Source organism: Callorhinus ursinus, unplaced genomic scaffold (genome assembly GCF_003265705.2).
Source record: "Callorhinus ursinus isolate GAN/ISIS: 27379988/994484 unplaced genomic scaffold, GSC_fseal_2.0 scaffold2, whole genome shotgun sequence".
NCBI lineage: Eukaryota > Metazoa > Chordata > Mammalia > Carnivora > Otariidae > Callorhinus > Callorhinus ursinus.
Genome location: NW_027397064.1, coordinates 14,130,593 through 14,153,442, shown reverse-complemented (window position 1 = coordinate 14,153,442; position 22,850 = coordinate 14,130,593). Strand labels below are relative to the sequence as shown.

At 45.1% G+C, this 22,850-nt stretch overlaps 1 protein-coding gene across 7 annotated transcripts in view; it reads left to right on the top strand.

Annotated features, from left to right (window-relative positions):
* The window catches only part of SGPP2 (sphingosine-1-phosphate phosphatase 2), a 176,371-nt gene that overhangs the window by 51,920 nt on the left and 101,601 nt on the right, over positions 1 to 22,850 (top strand). For 5 of the 7 annotated variants that reach the window (XM_073878081.1, XM_073878078.1, XM_073878089.1 and 2 more), the window contains one exon: positions 11,817 to 11,867. In XM_073878081.1, the coding sequence (XP_073734182.1) occupies positions 11,817 to 11,867 (51 nt within the window). Of the gene's footprint in view, positions 1 to 11,816; positions 11,868 to 17,726; positions 18,995 to 19,037; positions 19,572 to 22,850 lie in introns of those variants that run through there. The other 2 variants (XM_073878098.1, XM_025890980.2) reach the window with 2 other exon arrangements.

Here is a 22,850-nt window from a genome sequence, read left to right as displayed (position 1 = left end):
AAATCCAGCCAATGGAGCCACCAGAACCGAAGAGTGCGTCACTGTGAGAAATGGTCTCCAAAGGGGATGTATGAACCAACAGCAAAACTGAATTGCTATTGATGCTGATTCCTCTCTTTGGAGCCAGGACTTGTCCTAGAGAGTGAGGCAGTGCTTAGCACGGGGGAGAGAAGGCAGAATGGTGCAGTTAGCAGATAGCCGGGTTGGAAAATCAGAAAGACCCAAAGAGCACCACCACAATGCCCAAGCTCAGCTATTTTAATAAAGAGTTTTATTCTTACAGAATTCTTTATTTTTAAAAGATTTTATTTATTTGAGGGAGAGAGAGAGAGCATGAGGAGTGGGAGGGGCAGAGGGAGAAGCAGACTCCCCACTGAGCAGGAAGCCCCAGGACTCCAGGATCATGACCTGAGCCCAAAGCAGCCAATCAACCAACTGAGCCACACAGGCTCCCCTACACAATTCTTTAAAGAGCACCATGAAGTAGAAAAGCATGCTAGCATGGCTCTTACAGTACATCTTCAGTAATTATAGGGCCTTAGGATGTCAGAGGGAAATCCATCTGGTTAATTATGCTAGTGTGAACCAGTTACCATGATTAAAGTCAAGTTTATGTCAGAATGATTAATTACTGAATAAATTTCTCTAATATGAGTAAGCTCAAGTGTCATATTCCATATCCTCAAATTATGGTTTGGAAAAAATTATTGTTTCCATAAAGACATTATACAAGAATGAAGTTGGTGAACCAAAGGCTAAATATTTGGAAAGGATATATATATATAGTGATATTTGAAAAAGATTTTTGATATTTGATATTTAAAAAGATAGATATGTATATATCTAAAGTACATTGGGACACCTGGACGGCTTAGTTGGTTAAGCGTCTGCCTTAGGCTCAGGTCATGGTCCCACGGTCCTGGGATCGAGTCCCACATCGGGCTACTTGTTCGGCAAGGAGCCTGCCTCTCTCTTTGCCTGCTTCTCCCCCTGCTTGTTCTCTCTCTCTCTCTCTCTGACAAATAAATAAAATTGTTAAACAAAGTACATTAAAAGGGGTGGTGCACCTGAGAATCTTGTGTAAATTCTATTAAAAATCAGAATTACAGTTCCCATAAAAGAGACAGATTGCAACACTTCATTCGGAGAGCATTGCACACCTATGTGCTCATACCTTTTGCATTTTAAATAAGAACTATGTCTCTTGCCCAGATTTAGTTCAAGGTATTGATTCACACTTCGTTCAATAGTTCTTAGAAGCTTGCTCTAAATATATTTTCTACCAATGAAAACATTTTCTCTTTTTTTAAAAGCACAAATCAATAGATGCTTTCTTGGGTCCTATTATTGCTGTTTTTGTGATTCACCTGATGTATCTATGGTCAGGAGTACATTATGGTCAGTACAGAAGGAGAGACTTTTCATTTTGCAATTAAAGCAGTTCTCACTGTAATTATTGTTTACATGCCTGTGTTCTCCTCCCTCCCCAACTCACACGCCCACACACCCACGTATATATGGGCACGCACACACACCATCTCTGTAAACCTTGGGTTTTACCCTAACAAGTGCTCAATAAATATATGTTGAATTAGTGATGAATTGCCCTTTGAGACACCATCTGTTGCCTACTCAATATCTATTCTTATCTCTGCTCTTCTTGTGAAGAAAACCTTGATTTGTTCAGGTGGTGATAGGTATCTCTATCCCAAGGAAAGGGGATGAATTGTGATTGGTCTAAACCAGTGCTGGTAAGTTCATTCCCCTTGGCCAGTATTGCTCAAAGTACAGTATTGCATCTGTAATCCAGATGTAAATGAGTTTTCTAAGTAGGCTTTCAGAAAACATTTTGCTTTCTCAATATGAAAGATCAGACTCAGTCGGGAAAACCCTTGCCCATCCTTTTCTTCCTGAAAGAAAACATGAGACGCCCAGAGGCATCTTACCATCACTGGCACATGAGGACAAAAAGCCAAAAATCAAAAATGGCGGGAACTTGGAAAGATAGAAAGGACTTATGCCAGCATCACTGAGTAGCCACACTAACTCTGAGAGAAAAATTGCTTGTGCTACTCAGTGTTCAATAGTAGTAGCTGGGCATTCCACTTACTTAACAGCCAAAAGCATTCCTTACCGACACCACCCTTAAATGTTTATCATTAAAGGACATAGAAGTACTTCAATATAGAGAAGCCATTTCTGGCTCTTCCCACTCTCTCATTTTGAGTATTCCATTAGTTGTTGACTTCACTGATTTTCCCTCTATAGTATATATTCCCCAAGTTTGCTTCTACATTAGTTTTCTGTTACTGCATAAAAATTACCACAAACTTAGCAGTCTGAAACAAGGTTAATTCATTACCTCACCGTTCCTGTGGGTCAGGAGTATAGACACGCTAAACTGAGTTTTCTGCTGAGGGTTTGACAAGGTTGAAATCAAGATGTCAGCTGCGCTGCCTGCACAGTTCTAGCAAAATTCAATTTGTTGCAGTTGTAGGACTGGGGCCCCCATTTCCTTGTTGGTCATAAGCCAGGGGTTGCTTTCAGCTCCCAGAGGCCACCCACATCTCTTGCCCCCTTTCATCTTCAAGCCAGCAATGGACAACTTCTCACACATCCAATCCCTCTCATGCTTCAAATCTCTGACTTCCTCTGTCTCTCTAGACCCAGATGTAAAGGGTTCATATGAGTAGGTCACGCCCACCTGGACAACCTCCCTATCTTAAGGTCAACTGATTTGCAACCTTAAAGACATCTGCAGATCCCTTCACAGCAGTACCTGGGTTAGCATTTGATTGGATATTTCGGAGAAGGTGTGTGTACATCGGGGGCTGGGAATTCTGCCCGGCACACCTTCTGGAGGACAGAGACTGGCTGGGCCTTACACATATTTTTCAACTCCCTATCTTTCCTACCACAAGGTCCTTGTGATGTTTTTCCTCTGTCTGTCTGAAGTTCTGTTCAAATGAGTTTATTTCAGTGATTGCAGATTTCTGTCGCATTCCTGAGGCACAAGCGTGTTTAATGGGCCATCTTTGCAGAGTGTCAACGGCGATATATCCTTAGTGGATCTGATTTAGCAAGTCCAGAGTGAAGCCAGGAATCTGCATTTCTCCACAGTACCATTGGAGAGTTAGGAGGTGGGTGGTCCACAGACCACTGGAGAGAAACAGTTCTCGACACTATACGTGCCTTGAGGGGACAGCCCATTCTTTCCAGAGCTGCCAGGAGGCACCGATGACACTAAGTATATAAATCCCTTGGCACGTTATGGGAACGCAGTGAATGTCGATCTGTTTCTCAACTATGTGCACAATACCCGTCATATAGAATGCATTCAATACGTATCAGTTGAATGAAAACTTCAGGTGCATTAGTTAGGAATACTTTTGACTGCAAGGCACAGAAAACCTGACTAAAGCCAGGATTATTTTTTTACCCAACAAGCTGTTTGTAGGTACACCGTTGCTGACGCTGGTTCAGCAGCTAAATATCAGGGTTGTGGGCTGATGTCTCTGTGACTCTCTCTTTTCTAAGGATTAAAAAAAAAAAAAAAACAGTTCTATTGGAATATAATTTACATACCAGAAAGTTCACCCATTGCAAGCATACAATTCATTGCCTTATAATATATTCACAGAGTCCTGCAACCATCACTGCAATCTAATTTTGGAACATTGTCATCATCCCCCAAAGAAATCCCATTAGTAGTCATTCCCCACGTCTACTCTCCCCTCCAGTCCCAGCCAACCCCCCGATCTACTGACTGTTTCTATAGATTTACCTATTCTGGGCACCTCCTTACAGCTATTTTGCAAGGTGTTCTCAGCTTCATGCATTTGGTACTGGGTGAGCGATTTGATATCTATGAGCCAAACACTGATGTGTATTTTTAGCAACATGATTATGCTTCCTCCTTTATCTGCAGAAGCTGATCTCTTTGCCAGTTCAAGGACCCGTTAGTTGACCAGCCTGCCGTAGGAGCTCTGCTGCTATCATCAGACACGGTTTTCTTCCTTTGGCTCATTTTTAGAGGAGCTACCTTCTCCTAAAGCAACACAAGTCTTATCAAATAATATCCCCCCAAATAATAATATTAGTAGATGATCTACTAATCTAATATTTGTCCACCTAAAGTTGGTACCATGAAGCTTTTCTTCATTTATATTTCTTTTTTTTTAATATTTTATTTGAGAAGGGGGAGAGAGATTGAGCACACACTCGGTGCACGCACACAGGCAGGGGGAGGGAGAAGCAGACTCTCCGCTGAGCAGGGAGCCTAATGCCAGGATTCTGGGGTCATGACCTGAGCTGAAGGCAGATGCTTAACCAACTAAGCCACCCAGGTGCCCCATTTATATTTCAAAATGAAGATATTCAGATCCAAATCATCTGAGAAAAAAAAGATCCTAATCCATTTTAATGGTGTCATGAACCCAGCATTTAACTACTTGTATTAAAATAAACATACCCCGTGTATGTGACAAACATCCAGTGGTGCTGGCTTCCAAACATAATGGAATTCTTCTTTAAAATATTTAACCACTGCATGGAGACCTAACTTACTTCTTAAGATGACAACTGGTTTCACTTTCATTTTTTTAAAACAAATACATGTAGTTCAATGTCTCTGCTAGCACTCAGTAGTTACATATTTTCTTGTAAGTTAATATTTAGTAAAATTTTATCAGTCTGACCTCATAATTACATTTACTAATCAGAAAAATATTTGAGTTATTGTCTAGAATAAGATGGTTTGTTATTTTAATTTCATCCACACAAGGCCTGTTGCTGGCCTCCTCTGTAGATCATGATCAGGCCATTTTTGTTCATCTCTTCCCTCAACCTGTCACCTAACTTTTCCCCTTCACATCACTCTCTGACTTCCTCCCACACCATTCTGTTTCTGCTTTTCTTTGTGCTGCACCTTCTGTCTTTTGTCTGATGTATCCTTCCCGGATTTCTATTTGTCAGCCTGACATCCCTGCAGAATGGACTAGTCCAATCCTGCCTTCCTCACCCTGTGCTAAAAGTTATTTACCATGCCAGTGCGTAATGTTGGCCATCCAGGTGATTTCACAGGTGGCTGCTGGGAAAATGGATTAAATGGGACACCCCTCCAACAGCAGCTTAGTGGAAAAGAAACTTGTTTTTGCCCTAAAGCATAGGATTGTTCATCAGTGGTTAGGCCACTCGTGAATTGATAATGCTATTTAATAATGGATTAAAGTTCTATTTTATAGCAAGTCACATAACCTTCCCAATTCTCAGTGTTCTCCTCTGTCAAGTAGAGTAGTAGGAACTTCTTCAAACTTCTCAGTTGCTGTGATAATTAGAGATAATGTTTGTAAAGTGCCACCTTACACCATGGGTTCTCCTGGTTCTGGGGCCTTAGGACTCAGACCGGAATTATACCGCTGGTTTTCCTGGGCTCCAGCTATAATCAGGAATCCACCCCTGGAATCGCAGGATCATATGGTGAGTCATAAGAAGTGGGTGATTCAGAGGCTGCTGGGAAGATGGCGGAGCAGGACGTCCCCGTGCTGACTTCTTGCCGCGTGGCCGCCTAGAGAGCACCCACGTCGGCATAAATAACCCAAAAAGCAGCCCGAAAACTGGCAGAACAGACTCTCCGCAGCCCGGCATAGACAAGAGGCCACAGCGAAGCAGATCCACCCCCTCTGATAGCTCTTGGCAAGATCCCGTCAAAGCGGTGCCACAAGCCTGGCAGTGTGTGCGCGGCCCAGACGAGGTCAGCACCGCTCCAGAGTGAGTCCTGCCCCAGGGAGAGGGGAAGATAACCACACACCCGTCTGACTGTGACCCTAGCAGTGGGCTGAGGGCAGGCAGCTGGTCTGACTGCAGGCCCCACCCACCAACAAAAGCTTCTCTGGGGACGACACAGGGACAGTGCCTGCAGTTTGGTGCTATTGCATCTCTGGCAAACATCTGGTCTGACTCGACTCAAGCCCGAGGCAGCCCCGGAGCAGCCCACTAACACCACGGGCACCAGACTCTGCCCACAACAGGCAGGGAGCCATCGCAGACAACAGGACTGAAGGCAAACACATCCCAGCCACAATGGTGGGACACTCCCTGGAGCAACACACATAGGAGACACCCCCTGAAGCACCAGGTTCTGGGGAACAGACATTGCACTGCAGGACCTCTTCTTCATAGAGCCACTACTTTCAAGTGCAGGAGACGTAGCTGACTTTCCTAACACAGAAAAACAGACAACGCAAGAGACAGAATGAGGAGACAGAGGAATGTGTCCCAAATCAAAGAACAGGACAAAATCAGAGCAGGAGACCTAAGCGAAACGGAGATAAGTAATATGTCTGATAGCGAATTTAAAGTAACGCTCATAAAGATTCTCGCTGGAATTGAGGAAGGACTGCAGGACTTCCTTGAGACCCTCTACCAAGAGCTAGGAGATGTAAAAAAGAACCAGTTAGAGCTATTGGATTTACGAAATGGAAATAAAAATAGACCATCTGGAATAAATAGCAAGCAAGAGGAAGTAGAAGAAAGGACCAGCCACCTGGAGGACAGAGTCATGGAAAGCAATCAAGCCGAGCAGATGAGAGGGGGGAAAAATACACAGAATGAAAATAGACCCAGGGAACTGAGCAACACTGTCAGGCCTAACAGTCACACGATAGGGATCCCAGAAGGAGAAGAGCGAGGAAAGGGGGCAGAAGATTTGTCTGAAGAAATAATAGCTGAAAACTTCCTGAATCTGGGGAAGGAAAGAGAAATCCAGATCCAGGAGGCACAGAGAGCCCCCAACAAAACCAACCCAAAGAGGTCTGCACCAAGACACAAAGTAAATAAGACAGCCAAAAGTAGTGAGAAAGAGGGAATTTTAAAAGCAGCAAGAGAAAGGAAAGCAGGTACATACAAAGGAAACCCCATGCAGCTATCAGTGGGTTTTTCAGCAGAAACTCTGCAGGCCAGAAGAAAGTGGCATGATAGATTCCAACTGCTAAAAGGAAAAAATCTACAGCCAAGAATACTCTATCCAGCAAGGCTTTTGTTTAGAATAGAGGGAGTGATCAAGTTTCCCAGAAAAACAAAAATTAAAAGCAAAACTAGCCACGTCCCTGTCACACACGATGCCATCGGCCTGTGGGTCCCAAATTCACGGTCCAGCCGCCCTCCTGCCTGAGTCAGCATGCACGGCCTGCCACCTGCTAAATGCCAGGTCAACACGCCTTCACCTCAGATTGCCAAGGGCTCAAGTTGACACTGTTCCCCTCAAATTTCAGCCCCTGTACCCAAGTTTGTGCACAAAAGTGGTAATAATTATAACAGCAGAATGAAGCAACCCAAACATCTATTTCTGTGGAATACAGAATGGATAAAAGGAGTGTGCTAGGCTGAGAACATCTCCAAAAAGCACATGAACAATACATACAGCATGATTCTGGTTAGTTAAAAAAAAAAAAAACCAAAAACCTGGGAGGAATAAAACAAGATGAGTCAGTGATAATGCAGATAGGAGAAAGCTCTCCAAAAAAAAAGTAGGCTATGGAATGATATTCCCCATGGTTACAGAGGGTTATACCTGGGCTCAGAGAATTAAGAGAATTGACTGAAGACTAAATGAAAGACCTGGATTTGAACGAGGGATATGCCAGATCACTCTGCCTCCCAGAATTACTGGCAATAGGAGAGGGAATTCAGTAAAGAAGACTATTAACAATGAGAAAGCATGATGAGCAAAATTATAAATTAGCATGCTGGCTAATTTTTCTGGGGAGGTAAGTGTTATTTGAGCAAGACAATATCCTTATTAAAATTGCCAACGTCTAAACATACCCTCAAGTGAAGTTCCACAAATGTCCAGATGGATGAAATTGAATCAAGGAAGTTCAAATACAGGATCATTTACTGATTTGTTACCAGTATGCTTAAGGAAGGCGAGAAGAGGGCGCCTGGGTGGCTCAGTTGGTTAAGCGACTGCCTTCGGCTCAGGTCATGATCCCGGAGTCCCAGGATCGAGTCCCACATCGGGCTCCCTGCTCAGCAGGGAGTCTGCTTCTCCCTCTGACCCAACCCCCTCTCATTCTCTCTCTCTCTCTCTCATTCTCTCTCTCAAATAAATAAAATCTTTATTAAAAAAAAAGAAGGTGAGAAGATTTGGGAGCCACATTTATTACTAGATTTATTGACACAGCTGCCTGTCCTGTCTCTTCTACGGCATTTCAGATTCCTTCAGGTAAGGGATGGTGATCTCTTTTTGTATCAACCATTGAGAGATGGTATTCCAATGGACAGCATTTTTAATGAGCATCATTGGCCTTCCTTGATTTACATGCAGTGACTGTAAACCCAGATGCTTCAGGGACCAAGCTAGAAATGAAATGAGCGATGAGGAAAGGATGCAAAATAATACAGAGTGAGGAGAATCATAGAAAACGCCAGCATGGTGCCCATCTAGAGAGAGCAGTAAATATTCAGCTCAGGTAAGCATTGCCAACAATGTAATCTGGGCCCAGTGATATCAGAGTTTCCAGTTTTTAAAGAGGGGCTAAAAATGTCTATTGTCCATACAATCATCTGATTTTTTTATTTTTATTTTTTTTAAACTTGTAAGTCAGTTTCACTTTTTTTTTTTAAGTTTTTATTTATTTATTTGACAGAGAGATACAAAGCGAGAGAAGGAACACAAGCAGGGGAGTGGGAGAGGGAGAAGCAGGCTTCCCGGTGAGCAGGGAGCCCGATGCGGGGCTCGATCCCAGGACTCTGGGATCATGACCTGAGCCGAAGGCAGACGCTTAATGACTGAGCCACCCAGAAGCCCCTCATCTGATTTTTTTAAAGGTTGGCGATTAAGTCCATTTTTAAGATCACGGCCAGATTCTGAAGGCTCTCGAACTCACTTCCTTATCTCTGACTTTTGTCTGTAGACTGTGCTCAGGGAGCCTGTCTGCTGAAGCCAGGCCATAGCCCTGATTCTGAGAACCTATCCTGGCAAGCCTGAGGCTCGGGGCTTTTGGAGAGAGTGGGTGCTGGTCCTGTGTGCTCAGGCCGGTTCCAGATTGGTCACCTTCCCATTGTAGACATAGAATTACAGATGCTTAGGTTTAAAGGATCGTTATTAAGCTGCCCTCAACAATAAAGAACATCGAGAACCTGAGGGATTCTATGTCCTCCCCATTTCCCCCCTCACTGCCCAAGGTCCTTCTCTCTACAATATGACTTATTAAATTACCCAACTGAAAACCCAAAAGCCTCTAGACCGCATGTTCAAAATTTTTTTATTGTCAATCAGGTGAGTGTGACAGGGGAATGGTCACCTGTGTGAGAAAGACGAGCTTGTGATATCTGGTGGTTTGTGGGCACTTTTCCATGATCGTCACCTCTTGGTATAATTACTCACAATAATCTCTTTTATATAAGTGTTTTAGAAACCGCTTCTTTCACTAGCCAAGCCAGACCAGTTAGAAGAGGTTTTTGTTTTTATTTTTTAAGATTCTATTTATTTGACAGAAAGAGAGCATGAGCAGGGAGAACGGCAGGCAGAGGGAGAGGGAGAAGCAGGGTCCCCGCTGAGCAAGGAGCCCAATGTGGGGCCTGATCCCAGGACCCTGGGATCATGACCTGAGCTGAAGGCAGATGCTTAAGCAACTGAGCCAGCCAGGTGCCCCAGTTAGAAGAGTTTTGAAAGAAAAACAAATCTTTTTAAATCACAAGAGTAATTCATGGCTATGAAAAACTGAAACAAATCCCAAGTGCATAGATTAAAAACAGAAAGTTCCTGTTTGCTCCTCTCTTATGCCAGGAGGTATACATTAGCACGTGGGTGTTTTTATCCCGGATCTTCTTCTGTTCTTTTGTATGTGCACACACAAGCACATGCACACACACACAAATATGTATTTTGTGCATTTTAATATCTTAAGGGTAAATAGCAAAATGCTGTACATACTTTTCCATATTATTCTGGCACCTGCTTTGTTTATTAGACACTGTGTTGGAGGTGAATATCTGTGAAGTTTTCCAACCGACTTTTATAAAGCTTGTAGATGATTCATGAATATATGCATGAAGTATAACTAAAAATGCTTTTCTTGGATTCGGAAGCTTATTTAGAGGCTTTAAAATTTTGATAACCAAGTGGGGTAGTTCTACCCAGATCTATATAATACACAGTCTTAGAAAGTGTTATGTTAGCTGAATTTGTACATTGAATCGTATTATAAAAATGTCCAGGAAACTGGTTTTTGGAAATAATTCAACAATGAGTGATATACATAGGGAATGTTCTTTAGGAATAAAAATGACCATCCCTAATATGCCACTTGTAAAGAGTCAAATACATTTTTTTTTTTTTTTGTCTTGCGTTGGAGCACTCAGTACCTGAGCTTGACCAACCCCAATGCAAGCCTGATGGAATTGGAAGAAATTACTTACTTTTCTTTATTTGATGTTTTGACGTGTTTTATCAAAGCATAAGCCAAACAAAGAGAAGGACTGAAACATCCTTGGTATGAAAGATCTCTCCCTTCCTTTGGATTCTATCCGTAGGTATAGCATGCTAAACTTTACACTATTCCTCATAAAGTCTTCAAAATCCACCAAAACTTATTAGGGAAAAAAAAGCATTTTTTATGATATGGCTTGATTCAACTGGATTCAAACCAAGAAGTCCTGACTGAAATCAAACTCTTAAGCAATACTCACGCTCTCATAAGCACGGACCATTCCTCAAGTGTCCGCTGCAGGGGAAATCCAAGACCCTAGCCTTCTTCGTACTGGTTGCCCTCTTTCTGCCGCACTGTTTGCAGGAACATCACCTGTAACTGTTTTCTTCTAAAGCAAGGTTTTAAGCTGATATTTCTCCCAGCCGGAAAGGGTTTTTTCCGCTCCTAAGAGATTTTATGTTTGATGATTTGTTGAAAATATCCAAACAGAAAAAAATGGTTTTCATTATTTAGAAGAAAAGAGTAGCACCGTGAACAACACGAGATGGAGTCTGTGCTTTATGGTTGGTTCAAAATGTTAGTGAACCGGAGAGCCCATGGAGCCTTAGGGCTTAGGTCAATTTATCAACAAATGCTAGGTCTCTAGTCTGCTGAGGCTGTTAATCATACTTTACATAGTGTACATACAAAGATGTACATTAGCATTAAAAAAAGCCTGCCAGCAATCAAATTCATATGTAGCAGTTTGCAAATTCTGAAAGGGTGGTGTGCCAAAAGTTTGCTTGGATCTCAGAATGCATTACCCATATAAAGTGACTTGATTTCCAGCAAAGTCCAGGAAGCAATTTGATTCATTTTGAGGGGAAATACTATTATAATATTGAGAGTCACTGAATTCCAGAATCTCTTAGGAAGCCCAGATGGTGTTGCCCTCTCCAACATCCTAGGGGGCTGGGGTGGGGTGGGGGTTTAGGGAGCCAGGGTGGGGACCGGTGGTTTCCATGGCAGCAAGAAGCTACCTCCAGCAGCAAGAGGTGGCCATGGTGGGCCCTGACGGGGGACAGAAAGGTGGGAAACTGTTCAAGTCTGAGTCCAAGAGCCTCAGTTTCTGTGTTCTGTCAATTGCTGGATGTCTGAGTTGGGCCTCTTCAGGCCATGCGTAATAGTAATGGGGAATCCGATACCAAGGATTTGTGGATAGCACAGGAAAGGACCTCACAATGACTGCAACAGACACCATTGAACTGCCTGGGGGGGGGGGGTGCTCACCTTGCCTGCTTCCCTGCACACCTGTCTCACTTCTTCCTCACCGGCACATGGCGGAGTTGTCTGCTCCATGTTTTAAGCTCTGGTTTCTAAGTTTTCTTCTCTTTCGTTCAGCAGATGCTGCCTGGGGTCTCAGAATCCAAATTCCCAAAGAGGAAGAAGCATTTGGTGAGTCCCAATTGGGTCAAGTGTCCAGCCCAAGGCCAGCCGCCTCTGGCTTGGGGGGGCCAGGTCACATGGCCCGAACATGACTGCCAGCCTCCCCTCCGATTCATTCCTCTGCCTGCCCACGGGGAGCCAGGCCGGGCACAGATCCTGCACAAAGTATCTAATACATTTTATAATTTGGGGAAAAAAAATCACATCTCAGAGCCTCACCTAAAATGGAGAGAAAACCACTTGCCTCTCAGAGTAGTAGAATTTACCTGCAACAATTTGAAAATGAGTTGTAAACTCTGAAAGCTCTAGAAATGGTAAGATTTTACTCCTAGTTTAGGTCACCTTTCACTGAGTGAGTATATATTGAGCACTTAGTTCACACTGGGAACGCTTTCTAATACAAACACAAAGATAGTAAAGACAAATTCGGGGGCTAGCATGCTAATGTAGTAACAGAGAGTATGTTTGGGAGTCACACTGGCCTGCACTGAATCCTCCTTCTGCCACTTATCAGTTGTGAGCTTTGGGCATGTTTCTTCTCTCTGAGCCTCAGTCTCCTCATCTGTAAAGTGGGAGTATTACTCCTTATGACAGCCTACATGGCCCTATTGGATCTTGGTAGGGCAGGCTCCTTCCTTTTCTTCAGGTCTTTACACAAATATCCCTTCTCAGAAGTAACCTTCTTACCTAAATATGCCTTCCCCCTTCCCAGCACCTTGCTCTGTACCACAGCACTTACCCCTCCCTAATACTACATATTACTTGATTTCTTATTAGCTGTGCTCCCTACTGAAATATGTTTCATGATCCAAGGGCTCTGTTGTTGTTTTTGTTAAACTTAGCCGGAAACAGTGCCTACTCTTAGTAAATGTACATACTGTCACATAGGGAGAACCCCATGTGACAACAGAAGAGATTGGAGCGATACTCCCACAAGCCAAGGGCCACCAAGGATTGCCAGCAATCACCAGAAACAAGAAGAGAGGCACACCACAGATCCTCCCTGTGAACCCCCGAGAAGGAAACAACCCTGCCTGCAACTTGATTTTGGCCTTCTGGCCTCCAGAACTGGGAGGGGATAAATTTGTGTTGTCTGAAGCCATCCAGTTAATAGTCATTGGTCACAGCAGACCTAGGAAACTAGCACAGTATTTATTCAATCCATGGAGGTTATTGTTATTTGTGTTAAGAATGTAGCTCTCACTACAATGACCTCAGTAGACAAGGTGAGCAGTCGTCATATAACTGCCTTTACTGGAATTCTCCACCGCTCTGAGAACACACCCACCCAGTTCACCTTGGGTTGGACAGGTTTTCCAGACCAGGTTTGGTCCCTTTCTCTACCCGCACGGTCGTCCTGTGGGCTTCCAAAGGTACTCCGGGATCAGAATCAGCTCTGTCTGGCACCTTGGCCAACACTGGACTGGAGCTGCCTGAACATGACATCCAAGTCAAGAATAGCATTGTTTGGAAGCACCCCAAATGTTCATCAGTGGGTGACTGGTAAAATATAGCTTCTCTTCCACTGATACAGAACAATCTCTAATTATATCATAAGTAAGAGAAGCAAGACCAAGAACATCATGTAAAGAATGTGACCATTTGTATTCAAAAAAACAAACAGTAGATTCACATTTGCTTGTCTATGCAATGAAGTAAAATCCCACTTGAGAAAGTCCTTTAAGAAATCTGAATTACTGACATGGTCCTGTGATGATGCTCCCCCCCCCCCCGCAGCTTCTCCCTGCTCCCACGTACCATTCATCTGATAGCCAGCCTCTTCAGTCATTGTCTGGAAACACAGCTTTTCTCAGGTTCTTCATTTGCTTTCCAGTGGCTTTTCATGACCTCAAACATCTACCACAAACTTTATAATCTGCCATTTGGGGCCCCCTGCTTACATAGGGACACAGTTTCTCTTTCTAACGTCACTCCCTTACACAATCCGGGAACTCTCCCCTCCAACCAAACACAAGTGCTCCATGGCCCCAGACACAACAGCCATTTCTATTTTACTGAAGGGTTTTGACAAGAATGCGTGTTGACTTGTCACATGACTTTTCTGCATGTGTCCAAATGAGCCTGTCCAAGTTTCCCAGGGCTACTGTGACAAAGTACTACAAACTGGGTGGCTTCAAACAATAGAATTCTTTAACCCACAGTTCTGGAAGCTGGAAGCCTGAGATCTGGGTGTTGGCAGGGCCACCTCCTTCCCAGACCCCTTTGGGGAGTCCCTCCTTGCCTCTTGCTGGTTTCTGGTGGTTTGCCAGCCATCTTTGACATTCCTTACAGCTGCGTAACTCCAATCTCTGCCTTCATCTTCAATGGTGTTCTCCCTGTGTGCCTGTCTTCACAGGGCCATCTTCTTAGAAGCACAGCCGTCACATTGGATCAGGGGCCCACGCTACTCCAGTATGACCTCATCTTAACTAACTACACCGGCTGTAACCCTATTTCCAAATAAGGTCCCATTCTGAGGTACTGGGTGCTAAGACTTCAACATATCTTTTGGGGGGAGGGGACACAATTCAACGTATATAACAAATCATATGACTTTTCTCCTTAGCACTATTAATACGATGGATCATATTGGTGGATTTTTTTTGTTATTTAACGATGCTTGTTCATGTTATGACTGGAACCAGTTTCACTTAGCCACAATACATTCTTTTTTAAATGGACTTTGGATTTCAGCTGTTGATATTTGATATTTGATATTTGATTTTTGAACCCTACTCACAAGTGACAGTCATCTGTTTTCCTTTTGGTGCTCTTTCAGTTTTGAGATCAATATCATAATGGCTTTAATAACAGGAATTTTGAAAAATTCTTTCTTCTAGAATAAGTAGCTTTGAGATTATCCATTCTTTAAAGGTTGGGTAGAATTTCCCTGTGAAACTATCTAGGCTAAGTGCTTTTTATGGGGGAGAATTTGAGCCCCTTTATCTCGGTCTGTGATAATTGCCGTGTTAGACATTCTTTACTGGGGCCAATTTTAGGTAAGTTGTTTCTTTCTAAAAAATTATCTATTTCATCTGCATTTTCAGATCTGTTTGCACAGGGACATGGGAAGTACCCTCTAAAGACTTTTAAAATTTCCTCTGCTTTTGGTGATTATTTTTCCTTAGCATTTCTAATTTCAAGCTTTCATCTTTTTTCCTTTTATTCTTTCTTTGTCATACTAGTGGTTTTTCGATTTTGTTAATTTTTTCCAAAGACTCTTTTTGGATTTATTTATCAGTTTCATTTTTTTTCTCTTTTCCAACTTAATAATTTCTGCTTTCAGTTGTCTTTCAGTTGTCTTTAAGGTGTCTGTAACTGGCAGATTTGTAAGGTAATTCTGATCCCAGATTTGAGAATTACAGCTGTGGTACATGTAGTTTTTTACTAGAAATTAGTCTTCTGGTGCCCTAGGTCTTCCATTACACATGTTCTCATGTAATTGCACATTTCTTGTGTGTGTATGTGCATCTTATTTCTGCAACAGATAGAAGCTCTTTGAGGCCAAGGCTCTGTATCATATCTTTTTGGGATGATAAATATTGATACTGTGGAGATGAAGTTAGAAAGTTAATGTAGGTGTGAGAACCTATGGTAGGCGGTGTCCAAAATAGCCCCTGCTAATCCAAACATCCTACTGTTCACGCTCTTGTCTTATACCCTCTCCCATTGACTGTGGGCTGGACCTACAGACTGGCTTCTAATAAGTAGACCATGACAAAAGTATTGGGGTGTGACCTCCAATATCAGATCATAAAAGATGGCTACTTTGTCGTGCTCTGATTCTGTCTCCGATTCTCTCTGTTTGATGAAGGAAGCTGCTGGGTTGTGAACTGTCCTATGGAGAGACCTGTATGGCAAGGAAGAGAGGGTGGCCTCTGGCCAATGGCCCACAAAGACTTGAAATCTACCAACCACCACTTACGTGATTTTGGAAGCTGATCTACCCCTTTAGCTGAGCCTTGAGATGACTGAAACATTGTGAGGAACCCAGAGCCAGAGGACCCAGTTAAGATGCTCCTGGACTCCTGCCCCACAGAAACTTCAAGATAATAAATGCTGCCATTTTAAGCCACTATTTGTGGGAAAATTTGTTATGCAGCAATAGATAACCAATACAGAATCCCAACCCTGGATATGTCTTGATCTAGGAAATATTGCCAAGTTGAAAATTGAATGGTTTGGTTGAAATGTGGAAGTGACCTGCTCTATAGAGAGAGAACTCTAAATCAAAATTTAAAATAATGCAGTTAATACCAAAGTTTTTCATTTAAAAGGCATCTTGACATCAATTTCTTTTAGATTTCCTCATTTTGATTCAACAAAGAGATGACAGGTTTCCCTTTGAATTTACTTATTTTTAGTGCTTTCTTTACAAAAAAAAATTGTATCTGCACATGAGTATTTAGAATGTGTCAAATTAAAGACAGACTGCCTAGATAAAATTGGGCAGATGATGGGTGGAATTATAACATAGATTTATATTTTACAACATTCAAACCAACATTGGTTTGTTTTCCATACCTGATTGTCCACCAAAAATCTGTCCTCCCTGCTTTCACAGAAATACAGTTAAAGCTGGACATAGGCTGTCCTGCTAGAGATAACATTTGCAAGCCTGTCTTGGGCCATGTGACTGTGTTATTACTGATGGAACCTAAGCTGCTGCTCAGGACACTCAGGGATTTCAGATGTGCGCATCACCCAGCTTCAATCATGCAGAAGACGACAGTGACCTTGGGCTTGGTCCCAGGGGGGTGGGGCAGGGGTCGCGATGAAAAGAATCTGAGTTGCTGTGTACTGTCATGGAGCAGGGCCTCCTACTAACCCAGACTTCTCACCTTGGAACTCTTATATGAAAGGGAAATAAAAAGCTGTGCTCTTTAAGCCACTAGATTTTGGAGTCTCTTTGCTACAGTAGCTTAACCTTTACTCTAATGAATACTTCCATTGCCGGTCCTTTAAAATATGTCACTTAGTAATTATTATATATACACAATTAAGCAAAGTACAAATACCTGGATTTCTGCCCTGGGGGTGGAGGAGGGGAGCCAGCAAAATCTATTTCTCCCAGGCATGACTAGTGTTAAACTGTCCAAACAACGACAGGTTATTTTTCCTGCATCAACTTTATTTATTAAATGCATGACTTCAGGCTACCTTGTAACTTCTCCACTAAATGTTATGCTAGAGCAGTCCTTCAGCCTACCACTTCTTGAGGACATTGATTTTTGTTAGATTGGTTGGGAAGTTTATGTTCAGAACATCAGCCTGTGCCCTAAAAGAGAGGATCAGGGGAAGCATGCAGATCACTGCCAGAAGTCACTGGCTTTTCAGTCTCGCTCAAATTGTTCAGAGCCACATCCTCCTGAAGACTCCTTCCTAAATTGAATGGCTCTGGCCCAATACAGAATGCTACGGCTATCTCACCAGGTTGCCTTATAGAGCTTATCTAAAGATTTTTCACAATAGCCTTAACAAGACAAGAAGCACAGATTATTATTTTATCACAGGAAAAAAACCGAAGCACACTGTGATATCACAAGTCCCTGGAGGCTGGAGCCATTACTTGGTCCTCCAAGGAGATAAAATACATTATCTGAATGTGCAATTCTTTCATCTTATGTTACATGTGCCATGCTTGCTTTTTGCTTTTTTCTAATTGAGAGAAAGGAAAATTAAAGCATTATATCTCAGAGATACACCACTCAAGTGTCTTCATGGGAGAACCTATTTCTTTTTTTGAAGATTTTTTTATTTATTTATTTTTGAGAGAAAGAGAAAGCACATGGGGGGGAGGGTCAGAGGGAGAAGCAGACTCCCTGCCGAGCAGGGAGCCCCATGCGGGCCTCCATCCCGGGACTCCAGGATCATGACCTGAGCCGAAGGCAGTCGCTTAACCAACTGAGCCACCCAGGCGCCCGGGAGAACCTATTTCTTTCACACATAAAAAGAACAGGTCCTGCCTTAGTCCAACTTTAGCTTTTAAAAATAAACGATAGGGTTTTGTCCCAGGGGCTGTAAATGACAGCGACGCTGGGGAGGGGAGCTGTCTGCTTCCAGGGCAGGATAGCTCTTGTGTGTCACACAGCTGGATTGTGACAGCAGCCCTGTGCTGCTTCTGTAAACTAAGTATCTCCCAAGTGTCATTGCTTTCTTTGTCACCTTGATCTTGCCCCTCCATCACATTGGGAAGGAGCACAGAAACGAAAGCGTGAGGGAGACCAAACCATCCTTGGAAGCTACATCCTAAAGACTTCCTGATCCAAAAGGACAACTGGATAAACAGGAAAGTGGCAGGTGTTTGTGCATAGTCATTTGTGCAACCAAATAGTAGGCTTTGCATGGGCTACCAGTAACACACAACCTCTTGCCATCAACTGAAGACAGAAAGACAAGGATTGCACTTTTGCTGCAGGCTGATCAGCTCGGCCTGATTTGACTGTGCCTCTCACTCCTTGTCAGGAAGTGCAGAGGCCCTCGTGGGGGGAATCTCAGCGCTGCTAGGAGATTCAGGAGGGAGGGAGGAAAACCAAGGGCACCTGCAGGACGTTTCCTTTGTTCCTCGCCTTCTGAGATCTTTAAAGCAGGCGGGGGTGCGGTGAGATGTCAAATCCTCCTCCCCTCCCTTCACCTGGTTCCCTTAGGGTCTAAAGATCGTGAACGATCTTGTTGCGCCTCTCCAGTGCCCCTTTGTAATTAGAGGCAGAGCAAAAAAGTAGAAGGGAGGGGCAGCATCATCTTTCCCAATGCAGAAAACTGAGAAAGAGTAGCGTTTCCTCCACACCCGTCTAAAAGTGTTCACCAATTGCCAAATCACAAGAACAAGCTCAAGGACTCAGGATGATTCATGTATACTTTGAACCTCCTCGGTTCTTGAGCAAGGTCGAGGAGGTCGGGCTTCGGGGAAACGTTGCATCACAGTTTGGAAAAAACTTGGGGATCTTCCTTAGAGGGCTCATTCTTCCAGGAAGCAGGCAAAGAAAGACAGGAGTAGACGCCTGAGTGCGGGAAGCTGGAAAGAAATCCGACCTCACCTTGGGCTCAAGAGTGAAAGTGGGGTCACTCCGGGACCAGCCCGCGCATGGCAAGAAGGACTCCCGTTGGTCTACACGTGCTCGGCCGCTCCCCATTAGGTGGCACTTCCGCGCCAGCCCGAAGGGACAGGGCGGGGGGGGGGAGGGAGGGCGCGGTGGCACAAAGAGAGGCGCGGTTTAAACACCTGTGCGCCTCCGCCTAGTTGCAAGCAGGCCGGACGCCAGGGACCGCCCGAGCCCTTCCGAGCCCGCGGGGAGGGCAAGGAGGGCGGACGTGCCCCGCGCAAGGTGGAGGCGGTCACCTGGCTGGCCGCGCGCGCGGGTCGGCGCTAGGACCCGAGCGGCGCACCTGTTGGCTGGCGCCCCGGGCCCCGCCCGCCCTCCGCCCCGAGTGCCCGGCCGGGCGAGTGCCGGAGCGGCGGGGACAGTGCGAGCCGAGGGCATCGGCGTGCCAGTGTTGGCGCGCGGGCCCGGGAGCACCATGGCCGAGCTGCTGCGGAGCCTGCAGGATTCCCAGCTCGTCGCCCGCTTCCAGCGCCGCTGCGGGCTCTTCCCGGCGCTGGATGAAGGCCCGCGCGAGAACGGCGCGGCGCGGGGGCTCGCGCAGCTCCCTGCAGCCAACGGCAAGGGCGGCCGGGGGCCGGCCAACGGGCTGCGGAGAATCGCGGCCCCGCAGGTAACCGCAGACAGGTGTTCGCCGGGGTGGGGGAGGGGGCAGCCCACGCCGCAGCCGGCGGACGTGCAGGTCCCGCGGACTCCGCGACGCGGGGACGGGCGAACGCCATCCCCGGCGGCGACCCGTCTCCGGGCGCGGGGTATGGAGGGCAGAGGGGGCGGGGAGTCCAGTCACCAGGATGCCACCTCTACCGCTGCCAGGTATCACCCCCGTCCGTTCTGACATCAGATGCACCCGGAGCTTTAGATCCATCTAAAGACTTTCTCCCTTCCTAAGTGAAATCATGTTCCTGAGCTTTCTCCCAAATGTGTAAGAGTTACGTAATTGAAAAGGGGAGGGGAGATGTCCTTGGCGTTTTCGCGAGAGGCTTCTCTGGGGAGAAATTCTGAGGACTCCCGCAGGATTCATTAGTTTCCGCCCCATCCCCCGTCGCCTGATCCGCACGCGAGGGGTGTAGCAGGGTTCGCTGTGCCCTTCACTGTCCTGCATTTCCAGCTCTAAGGACGGAACTTCAGGTTTTAATTGCTCCTGGAGAGATCTACAAACTGTACCCCCTACCAGCACCGGGGCAGAAAACCCATCCCCGTCCTGCCCAGTGGGTCTCTTGTAACTGGCACCAGAGACTTCTAACAGATGCAGTCGAGAGAGAAGCTCGCTGCGCTCCCCTCCAGGCTTTCAGAGTGTGGTTATACAACCCACTGCGGCTTTGGGGAGCCGGCCTGTGTTGTCATCGCGGTGCAGGGACTCCGTGCGGGAGGGACCGAACAGGCTGCAGATGCTAGCGTGCCAGGGCTGCGGGAGGGCTCTCCGCATGGGCCCTGGCCACCCACAGGAGCTGCCCTTGCCCTGGGAGAGCTCAAAGTGTGGCACTGGAGGAAGGAAGCAATGTACTGACGATTCCAGCTCCTTTTCTTGGGGGAGGGGGGAATGAAGAGCCGTTTTGGTGACAGGAAGGTGGCATTCATTTACGTGTAGATTTCCAGATCTCCTAACTGAGGAATTACGAAGAACCTGGCTTCAGTGTGGGATGGCATATTGCCGGCATTGAATTACAAAATTTATTTGAGAGGGTGAAGTTGGGGTGTGTCCTCCACTCTAGAGAAATCCTCTATAATGTTCCTTTTCTTCTTTATTGTTCCTGCTCTGTCCCACATGACATCTAGTAACTTTTAGGTGAGTTTGAGACCCGCCCCCCCTTTCCCTTTTGCCTTGTCTTAAAAATGGGACAGAGTGAGGAGCTAAGAACCAGTCACATACCTGAAATGCGGCAGAGCATCTTCTGTGCACGCACACGTACACACTGTTTAACACACGGGTGGACGCACGGGCTGCTTTCTGATGCCCTCCCCCCACACTCCTCCTCTGTTTCTCCAATTCAGGAAACTGAAGCAGGGTGCATTTTCCCACTAATGCTTTTCAGGCTGTTTTAAACATTACCTGTGGTAATGAAATTCAATTCTGGAAAAGGATCCTCTTGCCCATTAAAAGCAAGATAAGCAGATGTCTTGCTGAGAGGTGACTTCCACCTGCTTAAAAAGCCTGTGCATTCAGCCACACAGTAGGGGTTTCTCTCCTCCGGTCCAACACACGACCTTACTCACTATAGACCATGAAATACTAAGAGGAAGCTAAAAATTCACGATAAGAAGTCACTGTATTGGGGTGTGAGGGGGGGGGGGGGGAATAGCCCAGGAGAGCATTTGATACATGAGAGCTTAATGAATGTTTTTAAAGGTGGGTCTGTTTCAGGTGACTTGGGAAGATTAATATTTTGCAAATACAGGGAGAGTTCAAAAGGAAACTGATTGCATACCTGTCCCAGATAATTAATAGGACTCTAAGGGGACAGTTTTAATTGCTCCTGGAGAGATCTACAAACTGCACCCCCTACCAACACCAGGGCAGAAACCCCATCCCCGTCCTTCCCAGTGGGTCTCTTGTAACTGGCACCAGGGACCCAACAAGCTATTCTTCCCTGTGGGCTCTGGCCTCTGCCCAGCCCATGGCCGGCCTGAGCCGCCTGTTCTTTCTCCAAATAACCCCACTCATCCTTCAATTTCAAAGGTCAGTTCTTCAAGAGACACTTTTGCTCGCCTTGGAGTCTACTCTCCCTTTTAGAGGTTCTCTTTGTTTCTGGTGATTCTTCATTACAGCATTTATCACATTGCGTAAATAGGCCTTGGGAGAGGGGAGTATCTGATTATTGCCAATCTGCTCCACTGGGTGAAAAGCTCTGAGAATGCAGGAAACTTGCCTGGTGTGCTCATTAGTTTCTTCACTTGGGAGCTCAGTGAATTTTGTGAATAAATGAGTGCAGACTGCAATATAAAATCTGCCCTTTAAAAGCAAGATAAGCAGATTTCTTGGAAAGACTTGTCTTCTTGCTGCTTCAGCAAGCAGAATGGTAGGGGTTTGCCCCTTCCCATCCCAAAGACGACGGCACTCACTATAGATCATGAAAAAGTAAGAGAGAGCTAAAAATTCAAAATAAGAGATTAAAGATTTTTTTTTTAATTGAAGAGTAACTATGGAGAATCAAATGTTTTCCACGTAACCTAGAAATCAGGCAGCACTCAGACACCGATTTAAGACCCTCCAAACAATAGAGAAGTGCGTTCTTCATTTGGGTGGCTTTAGAATGCAACACATCTAATTTTTCTCACCTCCCACATTTGCCGTATTTATTTTAATCCTTAAAACAGGACAAATGCAGAAATGATGAAGGACTTCCTTGACCAATTCTCATGCAACACCAGGCACTGCTAAGTTACAGATTAACTACATCCTTTTCAAACCAGGGCTGGGCTGGGGTTGCACAAAGCTGTCATTGAATAAATCAGAGTGGACCTCGAGATTGCCCCAGTAATCATGCCTTTCACAAATAGGTCTGAGTCCTGAAGGTTTAAAGGCTTTGTTGAGGACTTCCCAGATATCCGCACAGTGGGGCCTTTTGAGCTCAAGTCTAAATTGCTTTCTTCTGTGGACCTTCCAGGGAAAAATTCCAGTTTCATTTTATCTGTCTCACTGTGAAGGTGTGAGGTGTTGGGGCTGGCTGGGAGCCTGGCAGAGGTTGGGTGGAAGGAGAACAGGTTGCTTTCAGTGCAATGGTAACTGGTTTGCAAGGGTAACCATAGGAGGACATTCCTGGCAGTAGCCAAGATCAAGAGGCAGGGATCCTGGGACCGAGGAAGAGGGCAAAGGCCTGGTTAGAATTGTGTTTATTTGTTCTGGGGTAAATCTAGCCTTGGATAGAATGGTATTTTGATTTTTATCATCTTT